At 62.7% G+C, this 20,329-nt stretch overlaps 1 protein-coding gene across 2 annotated transcripts; it reads left to right on the top strand.

Moving 5' to 3' along the window:
• Positions 1-1,048: 1,048 nt before the first annotated feature.
• PPIL2 (peptidylprolyl isomerase like 2) lies at positions 1,049-18,949 on the top strand. Of its 2 annotated transcripts, XM_061385584.1 has the most exons (21): positions 1,049-1,187; positions 3,298-3,347; positions 4,552-4,597; positions 6,233-6,295; positions 7,082-7,133; positions 7,979-8,030; positions 10,206-10,297; positions 10,798-10,887; positions 11,542-11,617; positions 12,212-12,372; positions 13,210-13,285; positions 13,623-13,729; positions 13,879-13,968; positions 14,159-14,192; positions 14,596-14,713; positions 16,231-16,287; positions 16,664-16,736; positions 16,831-16,893; positions 17,000-17,139; positions 17,335-17,455; positions 17,902-18,949. In XM_061385584.1, the coding sequence occupies exons 1-20, from the start codon at positions 1,156-1,158 to the stop codon at positions 17,429-17,431; spliced, it is 1,569 nt and encodes a 522-aa protein (XP_061241568.1). In that variant the 5' UTR covers positions 1,049-1,155; the 3' UTR covers positions 17,432-17,455; positions 17,902-18,949. The 2 variants fall into 2 exon arrangements, with proteins under 2 accessions (XP_061241568.1, XP_061241569.1); XM_061385585.1 differs by lacking the exon at positions 6,233-6,295 and having other exon boundaries at positions 17,335-18,949.
• Positions 18,950-20,329: the final 1,380 nt, after the last annotated feature.

The following is a 20,329-nucleotide window of genomic DNA, read 5'->3' as shown; positions in this document are numbered from 1 at the left end:
CGGTTCCGTCCCTGGATTGGGAAGATCCCTAGATGAGGGCATGGCAGCCCACTCCAGTATTCTTGTCTGGAGAACCCCCAGACAGAGGAGCCTGGCGGGCTACAGTCCATAGGGTTGAAAAAGAGGCACAGCTGAAGCGGCAGCACGCGGCACGCACCTTGCTTGTGACTGGAGATAGCAGGCAAGCAGTTGGGGTCCTGGCTCTTAGGGACGTTATGTCTCACCCTGCAGAGAGAGAGAGTGTGTGTGTGTGCATGCGTGGTAAGTCAGCACACGGATAGGTTAGTATAGGTTTACAAGTGGCGACAAGCCCTTGTGGGAGTTGAGATGGAGCTGTATGGGCTGACTGGCTGGATAGTGGTACTCTGAGGAGAGTGGACCCTAGAGCGGGAGGAGGAGAATTCTGCTTTAGCAGACATGTTGAATTCGAGTTCACTGGGTGCCAAAGTAGAGGGCAGGAGTCAGGAGTGCTGGCCATTTAGTGTTGGCAGTCAAGGGATACAGGCGTTTAAAGCCACGAGCCCGGGCAAGATCACCCAGTGCTTGAGTGTAGAGGGAGGTCTGAGGCTTGGCCCGGGGCACCCCAACGTGGTGGTCCAGCCGAGGGAAGAGGCCGAAGGGATCACGAGGGTTTTGGACCTTCGTGCTTGATGGCCACCTGCCCCTGGGTCGCCCAGGAGAGGGGGCTGCAGGCAGTGAGGTCCGGGTGAGCGGTGAGAGGGCGGATAGCGAATGTGGGTGTCCATCTGGAGATGTCGGCCTGGGGCAGAGATGGGGCCAAGGCCGGGTGGCCTTAGGGGCTCCGAGCGGAAGACCTGAGAAGCCAGGTCAGGCCAAGGCGGGTTTGGGAGGGGATGGCGTTGAGCTGCGGCCAGGTAGGCAGGCCAGGTAGGTGGTGCACAGAGAGGTGAAGAGACAACGAGGCTTCGATGCCGAGACTGCCCAGCCTCAGAGCGCAGGAAGCGCCCGCGCCGGGCGGGCGTGCACTCGGGGTGGGGGCGGGGGCAGCCAGGGACCACAGTTCCCGGCGTGCCCAGCGCCTGCTTCCGGGGCGGTTCGGCGGCACCCGGAAGTACTTACGGAGTTCGTCCGAGGCGCCGCGGTCTGAGGTGTGTTTTTCCCCCGTTTTCTGCGCTCGTTGACCCTGCCGTCGCCATGGGGAAGCGACAGCACCAGAAGGACAAGATGTGAGTTGAGCCGCCACCGCCGGGAGCGGGCTTATCCGCCCCGTGCCCCGCCCCCGAGCCCCTCTAGACGCCGCTTCCCCGGAAGCCTCCGCCGTCCGCGCGGGGCGCCCCCTCAGGCGCGGGTCTCCGGGCTCCAGTCCCCTCGGCTCCCCAGGCTCGCCAGCTCTTCCCTGGCGGGTCTCTTCGGGCGCGGTTGTCGTCCCTCGCCCCCCAATCCGCTCCCGAGCTCCAGCGTTTTCCAGTTAAACTCACTTGGGCCCCCCAGCTGCCGTCGAATGTCTTTGGTTTTCTTAACAGCAGACGATATTCAGAACTGTTTTCCTTTAGATGGACTGGTTGGATCTCCTTTCTGTCCAAGGGACTCCAAGAGTCTTTTCCAAGAGTCTTCTCCAATGGTTTTTCCAGTGGTCATGTATGGATGTGAGAGTTGGACTATAAAGAAAGCTGAGCGCCAAAGAATTGATGCTTTTGAACTGTGGTGTTGGAGAAGACTCTTGAGGGTCCCTTGGACTGCAAGGAGATCCAACCAGTCCATCCTAAAGGAGATCAGCCCTGGGTGTTCGTTGGAAGGATGATGCTGAGGCTGAAACTGCAGTATTTTGGCCACCTGATGCGAAGAGCAGACTCATCTGAAAAGACCCTGATGCTGGGAAAGATTGAGGGCAGGAAGAGAAGGGGACGACAGAGGATGAGATGGTCGGATGGCATCACCGACTCAGTGGACATGGGTTTGGGTGGACTCCGGGAGTTGGTGATGGACAGGGAAGCCTGGCGTGCTGCGTTCCATGGGGTCGCAGAGAGTCGGACATGGCTGTGCGGCTGAGCTAACTGAATGGCAAGATGAGGACGATCTGTGTCGACCTGTGGTTTTCTGCTTCCCTTTTGACCCCACTTCAGTCAGCATCTGCCCCCGTTGCTCCTGTGGGGCTCCCTCAACTCCGGTGGGGCTCCATCCGGGGGTCAGCTCTCCGTCCTCGCTTCCTAGGGTGCACCTGACCACCTCTCTCCCTCTGAAGCCCTTCTTCGTTGTCTGGGGCACCACTCTCTGTTTTCGGGTTTCTTCAGAGAGGGTGCTCTCTGGGTTCCCTCTGCTGGGTCCTCCCCTTCCCAGACCTCCTAGGTCTCCTCCCCGTGTCTCCTCTGTATTTTACATCCTCCTCGGGTGATGGCTCCAGCCTGGCTTACAACACCGCCCCTGGAAGATCTGATGGGCTTGTGGAGTTCAGTGAATGAGCCCTGCTGTGGAAGGAACTTTTTGCTCGTGGAAGGGACTTTTTTTTTTTAAACCTTTTTATTGAATTTGTACCGGTATTGCTTCTGTTTGATGGTTTGGTTTTTTGGCAGTAAGGCATGTAGGATCTTAGCTCCTCCACCAGGCACGGAACCTGCACCCCCTTCATTGAAAAGCAAAGAGGAACTCGTTCACTGTCAGCACTTGAGCCTGCTCTTCCCTAGTGGTCACACCCTGGCTCCTTCGCTGGGGTCAGAAGCCTGGGAGTCTCCCTCTGGCTCCTGTCCCTCAGTAAGTCCTGGCACGTCCAGGAGCTGACCGTGTCTTGCTGGTCCCCCCGTCCTCTCAGGTGGAGATTTTGCTGCTCCGTCTTGGACCTTTGTAGTCGCTCTTCGATCGGTTTCTGCTGCCTCCTGCTTGGCCCTCTGCACACCGCAGCCAGAGTGACGCTTTGAGGACTCAGGGCCCTGTCAGAATCCCCCCAGCGCCTTCCCATCCCGCTTGAATCCAATCCAGAGTTCTCCCATGGCCCGCGAGGACCCTGGTGATGCGACCACCCCCAAGTCTCTGTCCTCAGCAGCCCCTACCTCCGGGCATGCACGGTCCCTCTACCTGGAAAGCTCTCCCCCCGGGTCTTCATGTGACCAGCCACTTCTCACCGTTAATCCTACTGTTAAATTGAGTTCGTTGGCTCAGGAAGACCGTCTGGGTTTGCTCACGGGTTTGTGTATGGCCCGTGTCTGTGTTCTGTTGTGGTTATCACAGTGTGTCCAACACATGGCAGGTGTTTAATAAGCATTTGCCAAGTGAGCCAAGTGACTCGGTCATCAGTTTCTTTCCAGAGACTCTGCCTTCATGAAAGTGCTTCTGTCTCTTCAGGTACATCACTTGTGCTGAATACACTCACTTCTATGGTGGCAAGAAGCCAGGTAAGGTGTGGAACCCCCCTGTTCCCTTTGGGTGTGTGGCGCAGTTAAAGGGTGGTGCCTCGCTGTAGAGTGAGCCTGTGAAGTTAGCAAGAGGGCGGACGCTGCAGTGCATAGGCGGGCGGGGGACGCAGCTCACAGGAGAGGCGGCACGCTAAGCGCTGGAGGAGGTGTTCGGGCTTGGTGGCGGCTTCTTTCTCTCTGGCTGTGACGGGCTGTGTTGCTGCGAGTGGGGGCGACTCTTCCTGTGGAGCTGGGGCTCGGTAGTTGTGGTGTGGGTTTGGAAGCCCCGCAGCAGGTCACACCTTCCCAGACCAGGGGTGAACCTGTGTGTCCTGCGTTGGCAGGTGGATTCTTAACCACTGGACCACGAGGGAGGCCTTTTTTCTTAATGTTGGTGATTTTTTTTCTTTTAAACATAGGTTAAAATAATGTCTGGTCTATCAGTTAGTAATGCAGAGGACGCCAGCACCCGCAGCCGTCGTGGCTGCGGTCAGAAGAGCGCCCTCCCGCTCGCTGCCGGCCCGGAACTGGCAGGCCTGCTGGGAGAGCAGAGCCGGGAGGGGCCCGGGCCGGGGTTAGCCTGCACTGTGCCGTGGGAGGATCCCCCCGTGGGGTGTGCTCTTTCCTCCAGGCTCCTTCTTGGTGTGTTTTGGTTCTGTCTGTTTTACACCACAGCAGTTTTTGCACTACGTAATTTACGTCAACGTTTTCTTTTTTTTCTTTCTCTTTTTTTTAATCAGGCTTTACTATTCCTATTAAAGTATAACGGAGCTACGACACTACATTTCTTCCAGGTGTACAACACAGTAATCTGATACTTCTCTACTTTGCACAGAAAACCCAAAACAGGCCCAGTAGCCATCTGTCGCCACGCACAGTTACTAGGATGCTGGCTGCAGCCCATGCTGTTAGGTTTCGTTCTTACGACTTACACGCGCTTTTAATTTTTATTTGTTCATGTATTTGTGTAAAATGTACTTACTCATTCGGCTCTGCTGGGTCTTAGTTGTGGAACGTGGGATCTAGCTTCTGACCAGAGTTGGAACATGGATCCCCCTGCACTGGGGACATGGAGTCTTAGCAGCTGCACCACCAAGTCCCAACATGCACTTTTTCTTAAAACGTAGCTGACTTGTTGGAGCACATTTGTGAAATTCTTTACGGAATAATTATCTTTCCCGACCTTTGTTTTCATCTCACACAGATGTCCCACAAACAAATTTCCGTCGTCTGCCTTTCGACCACTGCAGGTAAGAGTTAGGAGAGCTTCCCCTGTCTCGCACGAGTGTTCTGGGGTGCTCCCCTGTGTGACAGTGAATCTGATCCCCAGAGTTGCCGGAGTGGCTTCTGTCTGCGTCCTCCGCTCGGCTCTTCCCTGGGGCCAGAGAAAGGACCCAGCAGTGGAGAGAGCTGGGTGGCTTTCTAGCCAGGCCGTTGTCTTTAGCCCGGTGCTCACCTCCCAGGGCGGTGTGCTCTGTCCTCAGGGCACCCGCCGGCCCAGAGAATCTGTGCTGGGCGGGCTGAGCTCCCTGGCCCAGGCGTCCCATCCAGGAAGTGGTTTGGCTCTGGGCTCCGGGCTGTCATGCTCTCCTTTTGGTTCTGAGTCTAAGCAGCAGCAGCAGCAATGTTCGTGCTACGTGGGCCTCCCTGCCCCCTTTGCTGGGAATGTAGGGCCCTGGGGGGCAGGGAGGGGCACTGCTACAGAGTCGATCACAGGCCTTTTCCCCACTGGGCTGCGGGGAGCGCGCAGGGCTGCTGGGCCCCTTGGGCCCAAGTTTCCCCACATTCGAGCCGTGGTCAGCTCTGTCCTGCACAGGTGTGTCTACACTGCGTGCCACCCCCGCCCCCACCGGGTTCTGAATCAGCAGGTCAGGGTGAGCCTTGAGAGCTGGCCAAACTCTCCTGATGACCCCAGCACCGCAGTGAGGCTGGTCACCCAGCTGGCACGGGGCAGGGAGGGGCAGGGAGGCCCCAGTGGAGAGAGAGGGCCTCACCTGCCTCACTTGCTGAGGACGAAGGTGCGGCCTCGGCGTGGGCGGCGGGGTTCTGTCCGCCGCCAGCAGCCTTGTCGTCCGCCTCCTGGGAGTGTGGCCTTGTGAGTGGTTTTGTGGGATCTTTGGTTCCCGGAGCCTCCCAGAGGCTCTGTGTCTTGCCCGGGAGTGTGGCCTTGTGAGTGGTTTTGTGGGATCTTTGGTTCCCGCAGCCTCCCAGAGGCTCTGTGTCTTGCCCATTCTGTAACTCCTGGGGTTCTGGGGGAAGACGTGCCCTTGAGGCCCCATTGGGAGAAGGTGTGTGTTCACGCTCTTGCTGTTGGGAGCTTGCCTCGTCGTTGACTCCTGCTCTGGTCAGTCCCAAGTGGTACCCGGGGCTGGAGGAGAGCGGTGGGCCACAGGGAGCAGCTCCCTGGGGTGGCGTCCAGGGAGGCGAGCCTGGTGCTGCGGGCTCTCCAGGTCCCAGGGCCTGACCCCCGCCGCCTGACATGTGGGAGACAGAGGCACGAACAGCCCAGGTCAGAAGAGCCCTCGAGGGCTCGCGATGGGAGCCCAGGCCAGAGAAGAGGCAGCCCCCAGGCACCGGGTGCCTCCACCTGCGGGTGCCGCTGCCCCTGAGCAGGCCCTCCACAAGGCGGCAGGTGCCCTGCGACCCCTGCCTCCCTGCATCGGAGCTCCCAGATGCCAGCACCAGACCTGGCCCGCGTCATGGGCCTGTTCCTTGGGAGTATGCAGGAGTAGTGCCCGCTGCGCAGCGAGGAGTGGGCGGGCCCCCCGGCCGCCCCACCGGCAGCTCTGGGTGGGGAGAGGGCGGCGCCCAGGAGTGACTCCCGCCCCTCAGTCTCTCTCTGGGTGGGGAGGGGGCGGCGCCCAGGAGTGACTCCCGCCCCTCAGTCTCTCTCTGCAGCCCTTCGCCTACCCGGTGTGCACCCCCGAAGGTGTCGTCTTCGACTTGCTGTGAGTTTCCCCTTGGCTTCTAAGCTGACGGATGTGGTGAGGTTGCTGGCACCTGCCCGAGACGGGGCAGCGGGAGGGTGTGGGCTGCAGGCAGGGCCTGGGTGGGCCTCTCGGGGACGGGAGGGGCAGCACTGCTCTGGCCTCGGCTGGGGGCCCCCAGCGTTCTGATTCACACCCCCGGCTGCTGGAACGTTGGAGAGCGTGTAGCTTTCACGTCATGAAGGCAGAGCTGTGGCGAGACGCCTGCCTTTCCGGTGCTGCCCTCGGAAGCCTCGTGCCCCGTCCGTGTTCCAACGGAAGCAGGCTTCTGTCGTTCCCCGTGACTCAGTCTCGCTTCAGAAAACGTGGAAAGCGCTGCAGAGTGAAGGGGAGATGGGCGCTGTCAGGCTGGAGCCCTTCTGCCTGGGAGGTGTCTGTGGGAACCTGGTAGAGGCCACACTGCGAGGGCGGTCCCAGATCCATTCCTCACAGTCACAGCGGCAGCTCTCTGCCCCTGTGGTTCAGAACTTCGTGGAAGTGTGGTTCTTGAGGCTGGCCCAGCGCTTCCTTGTAGAGCTGTGGCCACACGTGTGTAGGTCTTGCCGTTAGTGTTGTTTATCCGCGTTCGTGCACAACTGCAGTAAACCCCCGAGAGGCCAGCGATGCCTGTGTAGCCAGAAACACTCTTGCTCCCGAGATGAGGCGGAGAGAGGGCAGAGCGGCCCCCAGCTCCCCGGGCAGCCGCCCCCGATCCCAGCCCCCAGCTCTGGCCCGTCGCCGTCTGACGCACTTTGTCTCTTCCTTCAGGAACATCGTTCCTTGGCTTAAGAAGTATGGGACCAACCCCAGCAACGGAGAGGTAGGTGGCCATGCAGGAGCTTTGGTGAGGTCGGCGAACGCTCTGGTGTCACACACGTGCGCGCGGCCCCTCTTCCCCACGCCTGTCCTCCATGGAGTATACCCCCCACGTGCCCATGTGTGGATCACACAGTGGCACCCTCCTGCGGGGGCACTGCGGGCTTTGGCATCCTGCTGTTACCTACGCTGGCCAGGCGCACGTGCAGCAGCCCCCAGCCTGCTGGCCCTGGGGCTGTGTTTTCGGCCTGGCAGCTCCTGGCACGCTGCCCTGGAGGAGTCGAAGCCTTCCAGGCTGCTGCTGGTGGGCGTGAAGGGGATTCGGGTCCCAGACCCTCAGAGGTGCTGGGCGTCCCACCCCGCTGGGTGATGCTCCTCAGGGGCTCTGTGGACGCTCTCCCGCTGCTGACGCGCCATGTGTGCCATGCGGGAGAGAACGGGGAACGGTCCCTCCCGCCGCAGCCCTGCACACCGTCACAGGCCTGGGCCCAGTTCCGCTGCGCCAGCTGCTCTCTGTTCCCTCGTGGCACGTCTGCGGTTCACTCGCAGCAGGGTGTTAGTGCTGCGGTGCGGGGCTGGCTCTGTTGCGGAGCAGGACCAGGGGCCAGGGTGCTACCCCAGAGGAGGACAGGGGCCTGGGGTTGTCGGGGAGCAGCGCCAGTACCGTGGAGACCCAGGGCGGGCGAGGTGGGGCGGATGGGCTGGGCACACCTGCCCCGAGGGGGCCTTGGCCTTCTTCTGGACGGGAGTTAAGGCGGAGAGAGCTGCTGCCTGCCGCACCGGCCTGGTGGCCTTGACACCACTTCACGCTAGCTGCTTGTTTATTTTTATTAATTCCATTTCTTCCAGAAACTGGATGGGAGGTCCCTGATCAAGTTGAACTTTGCGAAGAACAGTGAAGGTGAGTAATCCTTTCCAGACGGCTCGAGGAGTGGCCCGAGGGACCCGCGGCCCCACCTCTCACCAAGTTCTCACCTTTTGAGCAGGCTGGACACTTCCTTTCCATTTCTTAAAAACGTGATGCTGTCTTCCTAGAGGCACGGGTAGTTTAAAGCTGGGAACAGATAAACTCAGACGCCCGACAGCGGCCGGAGGGAAGCTGGGGCTGGAGATGGGTGGCCCACAAACTCGACTCTCGACCCTGAAATCATCAACTAAGATACAAGGCCAAGAGGGTGCTCTCTAGATGAAGAGTAGTAAAAAATTTAAAAAGGCACAGTTGAGGGGATGAGCCCTCACTGTGGGGCACTTGGGCATTGTGGGCTGAGCTGGGCCCCTGGGGGCACAGGCCCTGCCCGGCTGTGGCTCTGGTCCAGGTGTTACTAGAGATGGAGCTGCTCAGGCTGCGGCAGGTGGGTGGCTGGGCGTGGGGGCGGGGGCTCTTGGGCTCTCTCCACTCAGCTCAGCATTGGTTGTCCGCCCCAGCCCAGTGCCGGGTCCTGCTCTGCACCCCTGCGTGCCCTCCACTGTTGCTTGGTGGATGCTGTGTTGAGGCAGCCTCCATGAGCACTGACCTTGTTCTCAGTTTGGTATGGGCTGGGGCGTGTGCAGGTGCCCTGGTGGAGAGCAGGGTCAGGGTTTGCTGGCGGGTGGGTTCCGGGGATGCGTGGAGGCCGGCCAGCCCCCAGCAGGTGCAGACGGCAGTGAGGAGCCAGCCGGCCTTGGCGGCCTGGACAGTCTGTGGGTGCCGGGGAGCTCCCTGCTCTGAGAGTGGCTCCTTCACAAGTGTTCACTGTGTGCCTGCCTGCCACATGCAGACGGCACGAGCCAGGCCTCTGTTGAGATGAGAGGGAGGGGGCTTTGGAAATGAGGTCACTGCAGTGGGTCAGACGCGCCCTGTCATGGGGTCAGAGGTGAAGTGGGCCAAGGGAGAGGGTCTGGGGGCCGGCTGATGGGGTTCGAGAGGGAGTCTGCAGACAGGTGAGACGTGAGGGGGCCTGTGGGGAGAGCGCTCCAGGCAGAGGCCCAGCCGGGACAGGCCCCGCGGCACGGGGTCCGCTGTTACTTGCATGGTGTGAGTGGAGCAGGGGCGGGGGCTGTGGTCTGGGGCCAGCTGAGGCAGGGAGCCCAGCAGTGTCTCGGGCCCTGGACAGTCACTGGAGGGCTCAGAGATTCGAGCAAGAAAGATCTGACCCAACTTGTTTTTTTTTAATTACTTATTTGGCTGTGCCATGTCTTGTTGGAGCACGTGGCATCTAGTTCCCGGACCAGGGATTGAACTTGCATTGGGAGCGCAGAGTCTTAGCCAATGGACCCCCAGGAAATCCCCCTCAACTGTGCCTTTTTAAATCTTTTACCGCTCTTGATCTAGAGAGCGCCCTCTTGCCTTGTGTCTTACCTGATGATTTCAGGGTCGAGAGAGTCGAGTTTGTGTGCCGCCCGTCTCCAGCCCCAGCTTCCCTCCAGCCGCTGTCGGGCGTCAGTTTATCTGTGCTCCCGCTCTGCTGTGTCAGTGCCTTCGTGCCAGTTCACGCTTACACATTTGAGTGTGTCTCTAAAAGCTAGGGACGTAAGAAATGAGCCCACTCTCGTCGTACCTAGAAAGTTAATGTGAATTCTTTAGTGTCAGATATCCAGCCAGTGGTCCAGTTTCCAGAATGCCATTGTAATTATTTTTTGCAGTTTTGAGGTCAGGGTTCTTAGAGTTCATACAACTCCAGATCTCTCATCTCTACATGTCCCCCTTGCTGCAGCGTCCTGTGGAGACTGACCTGCACGGGCTCCCCTGGGGTTGGGGGGCAGCGGGGCAGGGAGGGGCGCCGGAGGGTCAGGACGGGGCAGGGTCTGAGAGGGGCTGTGGTGGGGTGTGCGGGGCTGACTGGTCGAAGGGGCAGCAGGCAGATGGGGAAACAGGCTGGTCCCCAGGGCAGAGGGTGGCTGGGTGGGCTGGGGCTGACGCCAGGGCCATCCTGCACGGGGTGGAGTTCCTGCTCTCGGAGGAGGGGCCTGGGCAGCCCCTGGGGAGGCCCCCCCAGGCCTGCTGCCACGGGGTTCCTGCTCCCTTTCTCTGACCCCACACCCCCACCCCACCCCTGCACCTCCCTGACCCTGCCCCGCCCCTGCGCCCTCTCACCAGGGAAGTACCACTGCCCAGTGCTCTTCACCGTGTTCACCAACAGCAGCCACATCGTGGCCATCAGGACCACCGGCAACGTCTACGCCCACGAGGCGAGTCGTCACGGGCCCTGGTGGGGACACTGGGGGGGGTGGGCCTGAGTCCCCGGAGGTCCCGGGCTAAGAGCCACCGATCAAGCAAGGGATGGTGGCCTGCCTATGGCCTCCAGGCCTGGACCAGGCAGCTCTACCCCCTGAGCGGGTCCTAGTTCCCAGGCCCTGCAGGCCTGCAAAGACCTTGGAGGGAGCCCAGCTCCAGGCCCTGCCTGGGGCACGTAGGGCTGGCGTTCCTGCTCTGGGCCTGCAGCCTGTGGGTTTTCACGCCCACCCCTGGAGCTTGGCCCCTTGGGGCTCTGGGGTCATGGGTTGGGATTGGGTGGAGATGGGCGGCTGGTTGGGAGCAAGATAGCAGGGACCTGCCTGGGGCCTAGGAAGGGCCCGCCCTCCTGAGGGCACACTCTGGTCCCCTCCTTTGCCCTTCTGTGCTCCCGGGTGGGCTCTGGGCTGCAGGCTGCGGGGAGGCACTGTGACCGTGGCCTTCCTCCTGGCTGTAGGCGGTGGAGCAGCTGAATATCAAGGCCAAGAACTTCCGAGACCTGCTGACGGACGAGCCCTTCTGCCGACAGGACATCATCACTCTGCAGGTGATCACCCTCCTGGCTCCCTGCCTGTGCAGCCTGGCAGAGCCGCTCCCAGCCATGGGTCACCCCAGGCCTCTGTACAGGCTGCCGCCGCAGTCTGGGGCTCCTGGCTCCCTGCGGGGGCTGCCCCCAACTCATCTCTGCCCCCAGAGCGCCTCCAAGTCGAGGCTGTCCCTTTTCAAGCCTGAGGGCTGGGGCAGGTGCCCAGGACCCAGGGTGAGCCTAGAGCACGCCTGTCGGTGTCCCGAGAGCCCCGAGTGGGCTCATGAGAGTCACGGACGCAGAAAATCGGGGGGCCTGGTCCTCCTGTGGCTCGTCCTGTTATGACCTGAGGCCAGTGCACGGCCCTCCCCCGGGTGGGCCCTCTGGCCCCGGGCAAACTGTGGGGTCCGCCTGGCAGCTGACTGTAGGGGGTGGCTGGTGGGAGGTGTCGGGAGGCATCCTGTGTCCTGTGCTGACGGCTGGGGGCGTGCTTGGCTGTGAGCGGGCAGGTGTGCAGCTGGGGAGGGGTTTGCAGCCCCGTCTCCACCCGCCCCTGCCGACCCCCGGCCTCTCCCCAAGCCCAGGCCCCTGCCCGGCCCCTGCCTCCTCCTGCCCAGCAGCTGTGTGGCCCAGGACATGCTGGGTTCACTGCCAGACACATTCTTTGTGCCATAGGACCCCACGAACTTGGACAAATTCAACGTTTCCAATTTCTTTCACGTTAAGAATAACATGAAAATAATTGACCCAGGTACGTACAGCCTGGCTACCCAGGGGCGAGGGGCTTGGGGAGCAGAGCCAGCACCCCTGGGGGACGCTCCCCACCCCTTGGCAGAGTCGGGGTCCCAGCCTGCTCTGCACAGGCCTTGTGTGTCTTGAGCTGCCGTGCCGTCCTGGGCTGGATCAGCAGAGCCCTGGGGCCTTGGTGTGTGGGGACCAGCTGGGCCATCAGGACGTGGCCACAGGCCCCGCAGGGCTGCTTCCTCTCCTGCGTCCCTGGGGCCTGGGTCGCCCTCTCCGCGCCCCTCAGAGATGGTCCGTTTCTCACTGCAGGGCTGGGCCAGGCCGTGTGTGACGGCCGCCGGGGGGCAGGAGGGCCCCAGGAGGGGTGGCAGTGTGACATGGGGCTGTGACCCCGGGGTCTGGCTGGGGCGACGGCCTAGCCCCGCTCTCTCCACGGGCTTCCCCGGGGCTGTCGTGACCCGGAGGCTGTGATGGACGGAGGCGCTGGTTGCCCTGGCCTCGTGCCCGGCCGGGCTCTCAGTGGCTCTGGCCCGCTGTTCCCTCACGGCGTCTGGGGACGGCGCTGGGCCTCGGCTGCTCAGGACCACCGTGCTGTCTCTAGATGAAGAGAAGGCCAAGCAGGACCCGTCTTACTATTTGAAAAACACGAACACGGAGACGCGGGAGACGCTGCAGGAACTCTACAAGGAGTTCAAAGGGGACGAGGTGCTGGCGGCCACCATGAGGGTCCCCGAGAAGGCGAAGGTGGACAAGCTGAACGCCGTGAGTGGGGGCGCTGCCCTGCCTGGCCGCACTCCTGGGGTGCGGTGCTCGGGGGGGCTGCCGGCAGCCTCCGTGGTTCCTCACCACAGAGCAGCTGGGGTGTGGGCAGGCATGGCCCTGCGGAGCTGGCCACTCAGAGCCAGAGTGACCCCGGGGTGCCGAGCTGCCGGGGAAGGGGGGCAGGTGGTCCCGGGGTGCCTGCCGCCGGCCTCACCTGCACGTCCCACCCCCGTCCTTGTGCTTGGCCCTGGGTCCCCGTCGGCCGTGCGGGCACTGCGACTCGTGCCCTGGCCTGTCGGGCCCTCAGCTGCCCCTGCCCCTACCAGGCAGGGCCTGGGGGACTGGGGCTGGGAGACCCCCTTTACACAGCCGGACAGGAAGGCAGGTGTGCTAAAGACAAGGGTGTGTTGTTCATGATTTTCTCTAACAGGGCAGCTCTGAGTGTTTTGGTGCATCTTCTTCTGATTGGAAGAAATCTCTTTGTGTGTTTAGAACAAAAAAACGTTTCATCGTGGATGATTTTTTCCTGTAGGAACTTGAAACCTTTAAAAGGGCGCTCGAGTGCCTAGTGCTCTGAAGCCTAGAGGCGCCCGCGCTGCCTGGCGCGCTCTTCCAGGTTTCACCTAACACGAGGCTGGGCAGCCAGGCCTTCGGCGCAGTTGAAGCCAAGGGTCGCGGCCAGGCTCTCCCTGGGCCCTGCAGGAGAGGCCAGCGTGCGTGGGCGTCCTGTTCGCCCAGGAGACCCCCTGGCGTCCGGGGGTGGTGGAGGGAGGCGAAAGGCAGGCCCGGGGTAGAGGGGCGGCCCCCGTGCTGAGCACCGGTGCGGTTTCCCCGCAGGCCCACTACTCCACCGGGAGGGTCAGCGCCTCCTTCACGTCCACCGCCATGGTTCCCGAGACCACACACGAAGCAGGTAGCACCTGGCCCCACTCCTTGTCTGTGGCGGCTGAGCACAGGTGTCCCCCCTGCCTGCCTCGGCTCTGTGGGCTTGCCAGCAGCTCGCCAGTGGTCAGGCGGGGACGGGCCCTTTCGAAAGTGGGCTTGTGTCTGGGTGGGGGGCATCCATTTGGAGGCTCCCCTGAGGGGCTGCCCCGCCCAGGCCCCAGCGCCCTCCCCTCTGCTGGTCTTGGCTGGTCAGGGCCCACCGTCCCCCAGCCCCCTCCTCCTCTCCCCTTGTCGGCCTCCGGTGCCCGCCTTTCCCCTGGGTCCCCAAGCCCGGACAGGCGGGCAGCTCAGGCGTCTCCTCGTAGCGGCCATCGACGAGGACGAGCTGCGCTACCAGTTCGTGAAGAAGAAGGGCTACGTGCGGCTGCACACCAGCCTGGGCGACCTCAACCTGGAGCTGCATTGCGACCTGGTGCGTGGGTGCCCCCCTGGGAGCCCAGTGCGGCCGCGGGGTGGCCGGGCTCGCCACGTGCACTGGCCGAGGCCCGGCTGCGGGCCCCGGGAGCCCTTCCCCCCGCCGAGGCCGCCGTGTGACTCGTCAGGGCCCTTGGCCTGTTTCAGACGCCAAAAACCTGTGAGAACTTTATCAGGCTCTGCAAGAAGCGATACTACGACGGCACCGTCTTCCACCGGTCCATCCGCAACTTCGTGGTGAGTGCCGGCGCCGGCTGCCCCGCCCGGGTGTGGAGTCCTCCCCACGCAGGTGCTGAGCCCTGGTGCCTGGGGGCCTTCTCGGGCCCAGCCCAGCTGGCCACATCGAGCTTGTGGGGGAGATCCCATTGTCCCCAGCAGAAGCTGGGGGCTCACGGCGGGGCTCCTCACTGGCGTGCTCTTCCCGCAGATCCAGGGAGGCGACCCGACGGGCACCGGCACAGGTGGGTGTTGGCGCTGGGCCCCTGGGGCGCCAGCTGCACCGTGGGCCGTGAGGGGAGGGCGTGGGGCCCCAGACCCACGGCCTACGGCCTCCAGCCCCGTTTCCTCGCTCTGCGCTGGTGGTGAGGCCTCCTCGGGCCCCCAGGGGCCCCCGCCTGGCAGCAGACCTAGGGGCCCAGGGACAGGGGTGGGCTCTGCCCCGGGGGCTGCTCCTCCAAAGCCCCCCAGCCTGCTGGCCGCTTGGGCCAGCCCACCGTCTCTCATGTGGAGTTTACCCTGAGGGCCTGTGGCTGGGGCTCCCGGGCAGCTGGGGCTCCTGGGCAGCTGGGGGTGGGGGCCCTGGGGCAGCGAGGTTTCTGGGCTACCTGGGTCACAGTCATCCTGCTGCCCTGGCCTCTCTTCCAGGCGGGGAGTCATGCTGGGGGAAGCCCTTCAGAGACGAGTTCCGGCCCAACCTCTCGCACACGGGCCGTGGGGTGCTCAGCATGGCCAACTCGGGACCCAACACCAACAAGTCTCAATTGTGAGTTGATGGGGGCAGTGGGCAGGCGGCGGACTCCGCGGGCTGTCGGCCTTGCCCAAGGTCGTGCCCACCTACGTCCGTCGAGCCAGGAGGCCGCCCCACGCTCAGGTGCTGCCTGCTGAAGGCTGACCTTGTTAGCAGGAGGCGGGGGCACCCGGGGCTGCTGCAGGAGGCTGCACCGCAGCCTCACCCGCTGCCTCCCCACGGCAGTCCCTGGGAAGGAGGAGTTTAAACACGCTGACTGCTTAGCTGCCTCCTAGCTGCTTCCGGCAGGTGTTACAGTCCGCGGGGAGGTGGGGTGTGCGCTTGGGCCTGCAGTGGAGTCCGCCTCTTGTGCAGGGTCCCGGCTGTGCCTTCATGCGTGTCTGGGAGGCCATGGGGGCACAGGGCGTGTCTGAGTGGTCCGGTGTCTCTGAGCCGCCCCTCCGTGGGTGAACAGGGCCTTGCTGCTGCCCGATGGTGAGGATGCCCATCGGCCTGGCATGGCTTGTTGGCCCCTGGCCGTCTTAGGCACCAGTGGAGCAGGCCAGGCCTCATGCAGTGGGCGGGTTTGGTTATTCTCGTCTAAACGTAGAAGAGTGTGCAGAACTCAGGGTCTCAGGCCAGAAGGAAGGGTGGCGACCAAACCCGGGGGACTTGTCCCAGTGGTTTTCCCTGGACCTACCTCAGCGGGGCCCCTGGGGAGCGGCCCACAGAAGAGGGACCTCCCGCCGACCATGAGGAGGGCCTTCGGGCCACCCTCGGCGCCAGCGTCCGTGGGGCCTGCTGCACTCCCCGAGGGCGGTCCCCGTGCTGTTTCCTGTCTGCTTTGCTGAGTTGCTTATCCTCCGACGTGGACGTGATTCCAGTCGGAGCCGTGTGGCGTGTTTTAGAGGATCAGGCAGCGTGAGAGCCTCCAGGTGGGGACGTGCCTCGGCTTTCCAAGGACGTCTTGTATCTTTTTAATGTGACTTCACAGTTCCTGCCCACAGGTGCCCTGCCTTCCTGCGGACAGCTGCTCCTGGAGGGTTTTGTGGTTTGGGACAGCTTGGAAATGGAGCTTCTCTTCCCTCATTCTGGGGTGGTGTTCGCTCACGTAGAGGAAACTACCGGGTCCATCTAGGTCACGGGGGGCGCAGTTGCCGAGTGGCGTCTATCCGGGCCCTTACCTGAGAGAGTCAAGGCTTTGTGGACACTTGTGTTCTCAGCTTGAGGGGTGGGTGGACTCGGGTCCCTCCGGCTGGGCTGTGCGGGGCCGGTGAGCAGCGTTGTCACCTGATCCGGCTCCTGGGCCTGCTTTTCCAGGCGAGGTTTCGGAGTTTGTGTGTTCCTGGGACGTCTGTCCCTGGGGTCGTGTGTTTTCCTCCTGTAGGCTGTGGGTGCAACCCTGAGGGGTCAGCCTCTCTGCCGTGTCCGTGTGTCTGTCCCAGCTGAGACTGTGGACAGTGCACTGGCCCATGTGGGAGCTTGGCCTGGGGGCACTGAGGCAGGCGGGTAGGGAGGCATGGGCTCTCCCTGACCACCCCGTCCTTCCCCAGCTTCATCACCTTCCGCTCCTGCGCTTACCTGGACAAGAAGCACACCATCTTCGGGCGGTAAGGCTCTGGGCAGGGTCTGTGTTGGGGGTGGGTGGCCGCCTCCCCCAGGCCAGGCCTGTGCCCCCTTGTCCGGTCTGTGCGCAGGTTGCGGGGGTGACCCTTAGACCCAAGACCTGCCCCCCGCAGGCTCTCCCTTTGCAGTCCCAAAGCTCAAAGCTGGGCCATGTCCTGTCTCTCCACCTTTTGTCCAGGACTCGGTGTTCACCCTTAGCGCCGAGTCCTCTGCAGACGTGTGTGTGTGGTTGGGTCCCGTCAGTCTGTGCTGGCAGCCGGCCCACCTGCTCACAGTCTGTGCCCCAGTCTGCAGGGGTGCCTCGCGTTCAGGGGTGCTCGTGCCGGGCACGTTCTCAGGTGCCCCGTTGCCCTGCTGCAGGGTTGTTGGGGGCTTTGACACACTGACGGCCATGGAGAACGTGGAGAGTGACCCCAAAACTGACCGCCCTAAGGTATGTGCCTCAGAGCAGAGGGCCCTCCCCTTGGGCTTGGAGCTGGGTGGGCGGCGGCAGGTGGGGGGCCTGCTCATGCCCACCTCCCCGCCAGGAGGAGATCCGGATTGATTCTACCATCGTGTTCGTGGACCCCTACGAAGAGGCCGATGCTCAGGTGAGGAGAGGCCTGGGGGGACGGCTGTGCCCGCGGCCGGCCCGGTTCTGTCCCCGGAGCCCCGCCTGGGCCAGCACTCGAGCCCGCCTCCGCCCGGCCCCCACAGATCGCCGAGGAGCGCAGGAAGACGCAGCTGGAGGCAGCGGCCCCCGAGAGCACGGCCAAGAGTAGCCAGTCCCCGCAGGGGAGCCAGGGCCCCCAGACGTACCGCCAGGGGGTGGGCAAGTACATCAGCCCGGCAGTCACGTGAGTTTCCCCAGTGCCCACGCCCCGCGTCCTGGGGTCAGAGCCTGTCAGTGGGGGTCAGACGGAGGCTCCAGGACTGCGCTGTCAACTGGGAGGGAGCTGGGGAGTTGGGACCCGTGCGGCCCTGTGACGTGCAGGGGCTCCTCGCTGGGGGCCCGCGGGCACATGGCAGCTCGTGTTCACTGTGCCCCCCAGGAAGCGGGTAGCAGAGGAGGAGCCGTCCACCAGCGCAGCTGTCCCTGTGGCCAAGAAGAAGCCCAGCCGCGGCTTTGGGGATTTCAGCTCGTGGTAGCAGCCGGCCGCTGTGCTGGATCCGGTAGGGACTCGCGGCTGGGTGCGCGGAGCCGACTGTCCGCCCTTCAATAAAGCTCTGGCTGCTGCCCGAGTCCTCTCCTGGCTCCCTCCGTGGGCAGGTGGCTTGGCCCAGCCCTGTCTGCCATCTCGGGCTTCCGGGGAGGAAGGGCCGTCTTCTGATCCCCGTGCCCCCTCCGGTCACCTCAGGGTGGCCGGTCCACTTGGTGTGGTCCTCCAGCCAGTGGTCACCTGGGACCTCAGACCAGACCTTCTGACTCGGGGGGTACAGCCTCGACGTTCCGTTCAAAAACCTTTTCTCCTCTTGCTTGGGTTCACTGGGCCTACCCAGCCCCAGGGCTGTTCCCTCTGCTGTCAGGACAGGGGGCTCCCACTGTCCTGTCCGGGGCTGAGCGGGGGCCCTACCCTGGGACCCGGCCTTGTGCTCACACTGACCGGTGCCCTGCGCAGGGGGTCCTCTCCCAGCTGAGGAGCCGCAGAGCCCGCCCGTCCTTCCCACGTCGCCCCCTGCAGCCCTCCCCCTGGACATGGCCCTCGGCTTCCAGAAGCACCACAGACGCTCAGGACAGCCACCTCCCAGGACCACGTCTGCTCTCGCTGGGAGGCCCACAGTCTCCCTGCAGCCCTCGCCCACTCTCAGCCCTGAGCTGCCGGGTCAGCACGGCTGCCCCCCGCCAGGCTCCGTACCCACTTCTGTCCCGTCTCTCCTCACCCGAAGCCTCACGGCAGCGAATGCAGCCGGCTCTCGCTTCCAGAAGGTACTGTGGCTCTTCCCATCTCTGCTGCTGGGCCCGGGCCCACAGGTCCACACGCATGGTGGCGCCTCCCCCGCTGGAGGCCCACTGGGACTCCTCTGAGGCCTGTGACTGTCCGCGGGACCTGGGCTCCACAGGGACTGTCCAGCCCCATGCCTGTGGCCAGGCCGCCCTCCCCCGTGTCTTCAGGACCGGGCGCCAGCTCCTCCTCAGCTGGGAACTGCTGGGCAGCTCACTCAGTCTTTGGGAGCCGGGGTCATGGGTAGGAGGTGTGCGGGGCGCTCGCCTGAGGCTCCTGGAACGGGGCACCCCGCCCGCATCAGCTCTTGAGGAGGGAAGCCGCCGCGGGCCCCTCACTGCCCTGCCAGACCACCAGACCATCGATGCTGCTGACCAGGAGGCAGCGAACGTTGCAAGCTTTATTTTGGAAGCTCACACAGACAGAGCATGGAGGGCTGGACACGGGCGGTCCTGCTTGGGGAGCACACCTGTGGGCTGGCCTGGGCTTCTGTCTGTCCGTCCATCCATCCAGCGGCCGGGGCCACCTGCCCTGACAGAAGGCCAGCCACCCCGGGCTGCAGACCCACAGCTCCACAGAGGGGACAGGCCCGGCCCGCCCAGAGCCTCTGACGAGGGAGCGTTTACATCTGAGCTGCAATTGTACTTTCCTAGATGTTAAAACATTTAGATTGTGTAAGTCCCTGCTGAGGGCATCAGGTAAAGTAAAGGACTTATGAAACAGTTCCCATTTCTGATTCCTCCTGTTAGCTGACAGATGCCATCAAGAGTAAGCATTTAGGTATAAAAATACTATATATATATACTTATATATATACGTAGGTATAAAACAGCCAGAGCTAAACCACGTTTCTAAAGTAAACGTGCAAAGGACACTACGTGGTGGACTTAAACACATTTATAATCCTGGTGTCACCGCCCACTCTTCCCAAGGAAAAAAGTATCTTAAATAATTTAAATAAAAGTCACGGGGTAATAGCTAGCCTTGTAGGAACTTAAAGGGGACGTCCAGCACTTGACCCACATGTCTGGCTGTGGCCTCAGGAGCATTTGTCCTTGAAGCCACTCACGGTCAGTTTGGTTTCGAAAGGAGCTCGGATTTTGCAGAAGACCCACAAGGAAAGCGGCTGAGAGCCTTGGTTGGTGTCAGCTTCAAAGCCGTCCCGCACCACGGGGAAGAAGGCTGCCGCGCCCCCAGAGACGGCCCAAAGCACACGGGCCACGTGTGCGTGCAGTGGACACGGGAGCCGCAGGAGGCTCCTCAGCGTCCAGAAGCATCTGCTGGAGAAGCGTCTGGCCGCCAGCTGAGGCTTGGGGAGGGGCGCCGGCTCAGGCTGGCTCTCAGGGGTTTGGACTCAGCCCTCAGGGCAGGCGCCCGTGCTGGGAGGCGGCCTGCTGGGCACCCTCGTGGATGACCCAGTACCTGGGGGTGGTCCAGGCTGTGGGTCAGAGGGTGCCCATCGGAAGCTCACCTGATCCTGGAGCACCAGCCGGGGCTCTGGCTCAGGGGAGAGCCCCCCGTCTCCAGTTTGTGGCCATGGGATTGTGGAGCCAGGGTCCTGGGTGTCTCAGGGCCCAGCGAGCATGCTGAAGGCCTCCGGACGCGTCGAGGGGCAGGCCAGGCTCACCGGCCAGAGGGCCTTTTGGCCTCCACTCTCCGCAGACTGGCCAGAAGCCACATGCAGCCCAGCCCTGCAAAGGCCCAGTGCATGGGAACTCGAGCAGAAGCAGGGCAGGCTGGGGCCCCCGAACAACCGGAGTTTACACCTATCTTGCAGCTGGAACCTTCTGTGGAAAACGTGAAAACAGTGGCAGATCTTAATTTGGAAGTTTATCCTGTTTTGGCATCTTTCAAATCTAGGAAAAATAATTCTTTTTCTTCAAGTACATCAGAGTAGAAAAAGAAGTCCGCTTTCCCTCGGTCCAGTGTGATCAGCTCAAACTCTGCGGCCAGCCGCTCAGGGCCTGTGCACAGGCCCGGGCCGTGTCTGTGGACCACTTGCTCACCTGCCTTCTAGATAAAGAAGCTGCTGGCTTCAGTGAACAGGGAGTTCCATTAGACACGTTTCTCTTTCTAGCTCATTAAAATGTTACCCGTGGCGCCT

Source organism: Bos javanicus, chromosome 17, assembly GCF_032452875.1.
Source record: "Bos javanicus breed banteng chromosome 17, ARS-OSU_banteng_1.0, whole genome shotgun sequence".
NCBI lineage: Eukaryota > Metazoa > Chordata > Mammalia > Artiodactyla > Bovidae > Bos > Bos javanicus.
The sequence above is the reverse complement of the archived record's forward strand: the minus strand, read 5'-3'. Positions and strand labels throughout refer to the sequence as shown.

Coding starts and splice junctions, on each gene's coding strand:
- PPIL2 (XM_061385584.1), top strand. CDS start 1,156: ATGGGGAAGCGACAGCACCAGAAGGACAAGAT. Junction 13,730..13,878: donor TGGAGCTGCATTGCGACCTG/GTGCGTGGGTGC, acceptor GGCCTGTTTCAG/ACGCCAAAAACCTGTGAGAA. Junction 16,288..16,663: donor AAGCACACCATCTTCGGGCG/GTAAGGCTCTGG, acceptor GCCCTGCTGCAG/GGTTGTTGGGGGCTTTGACA.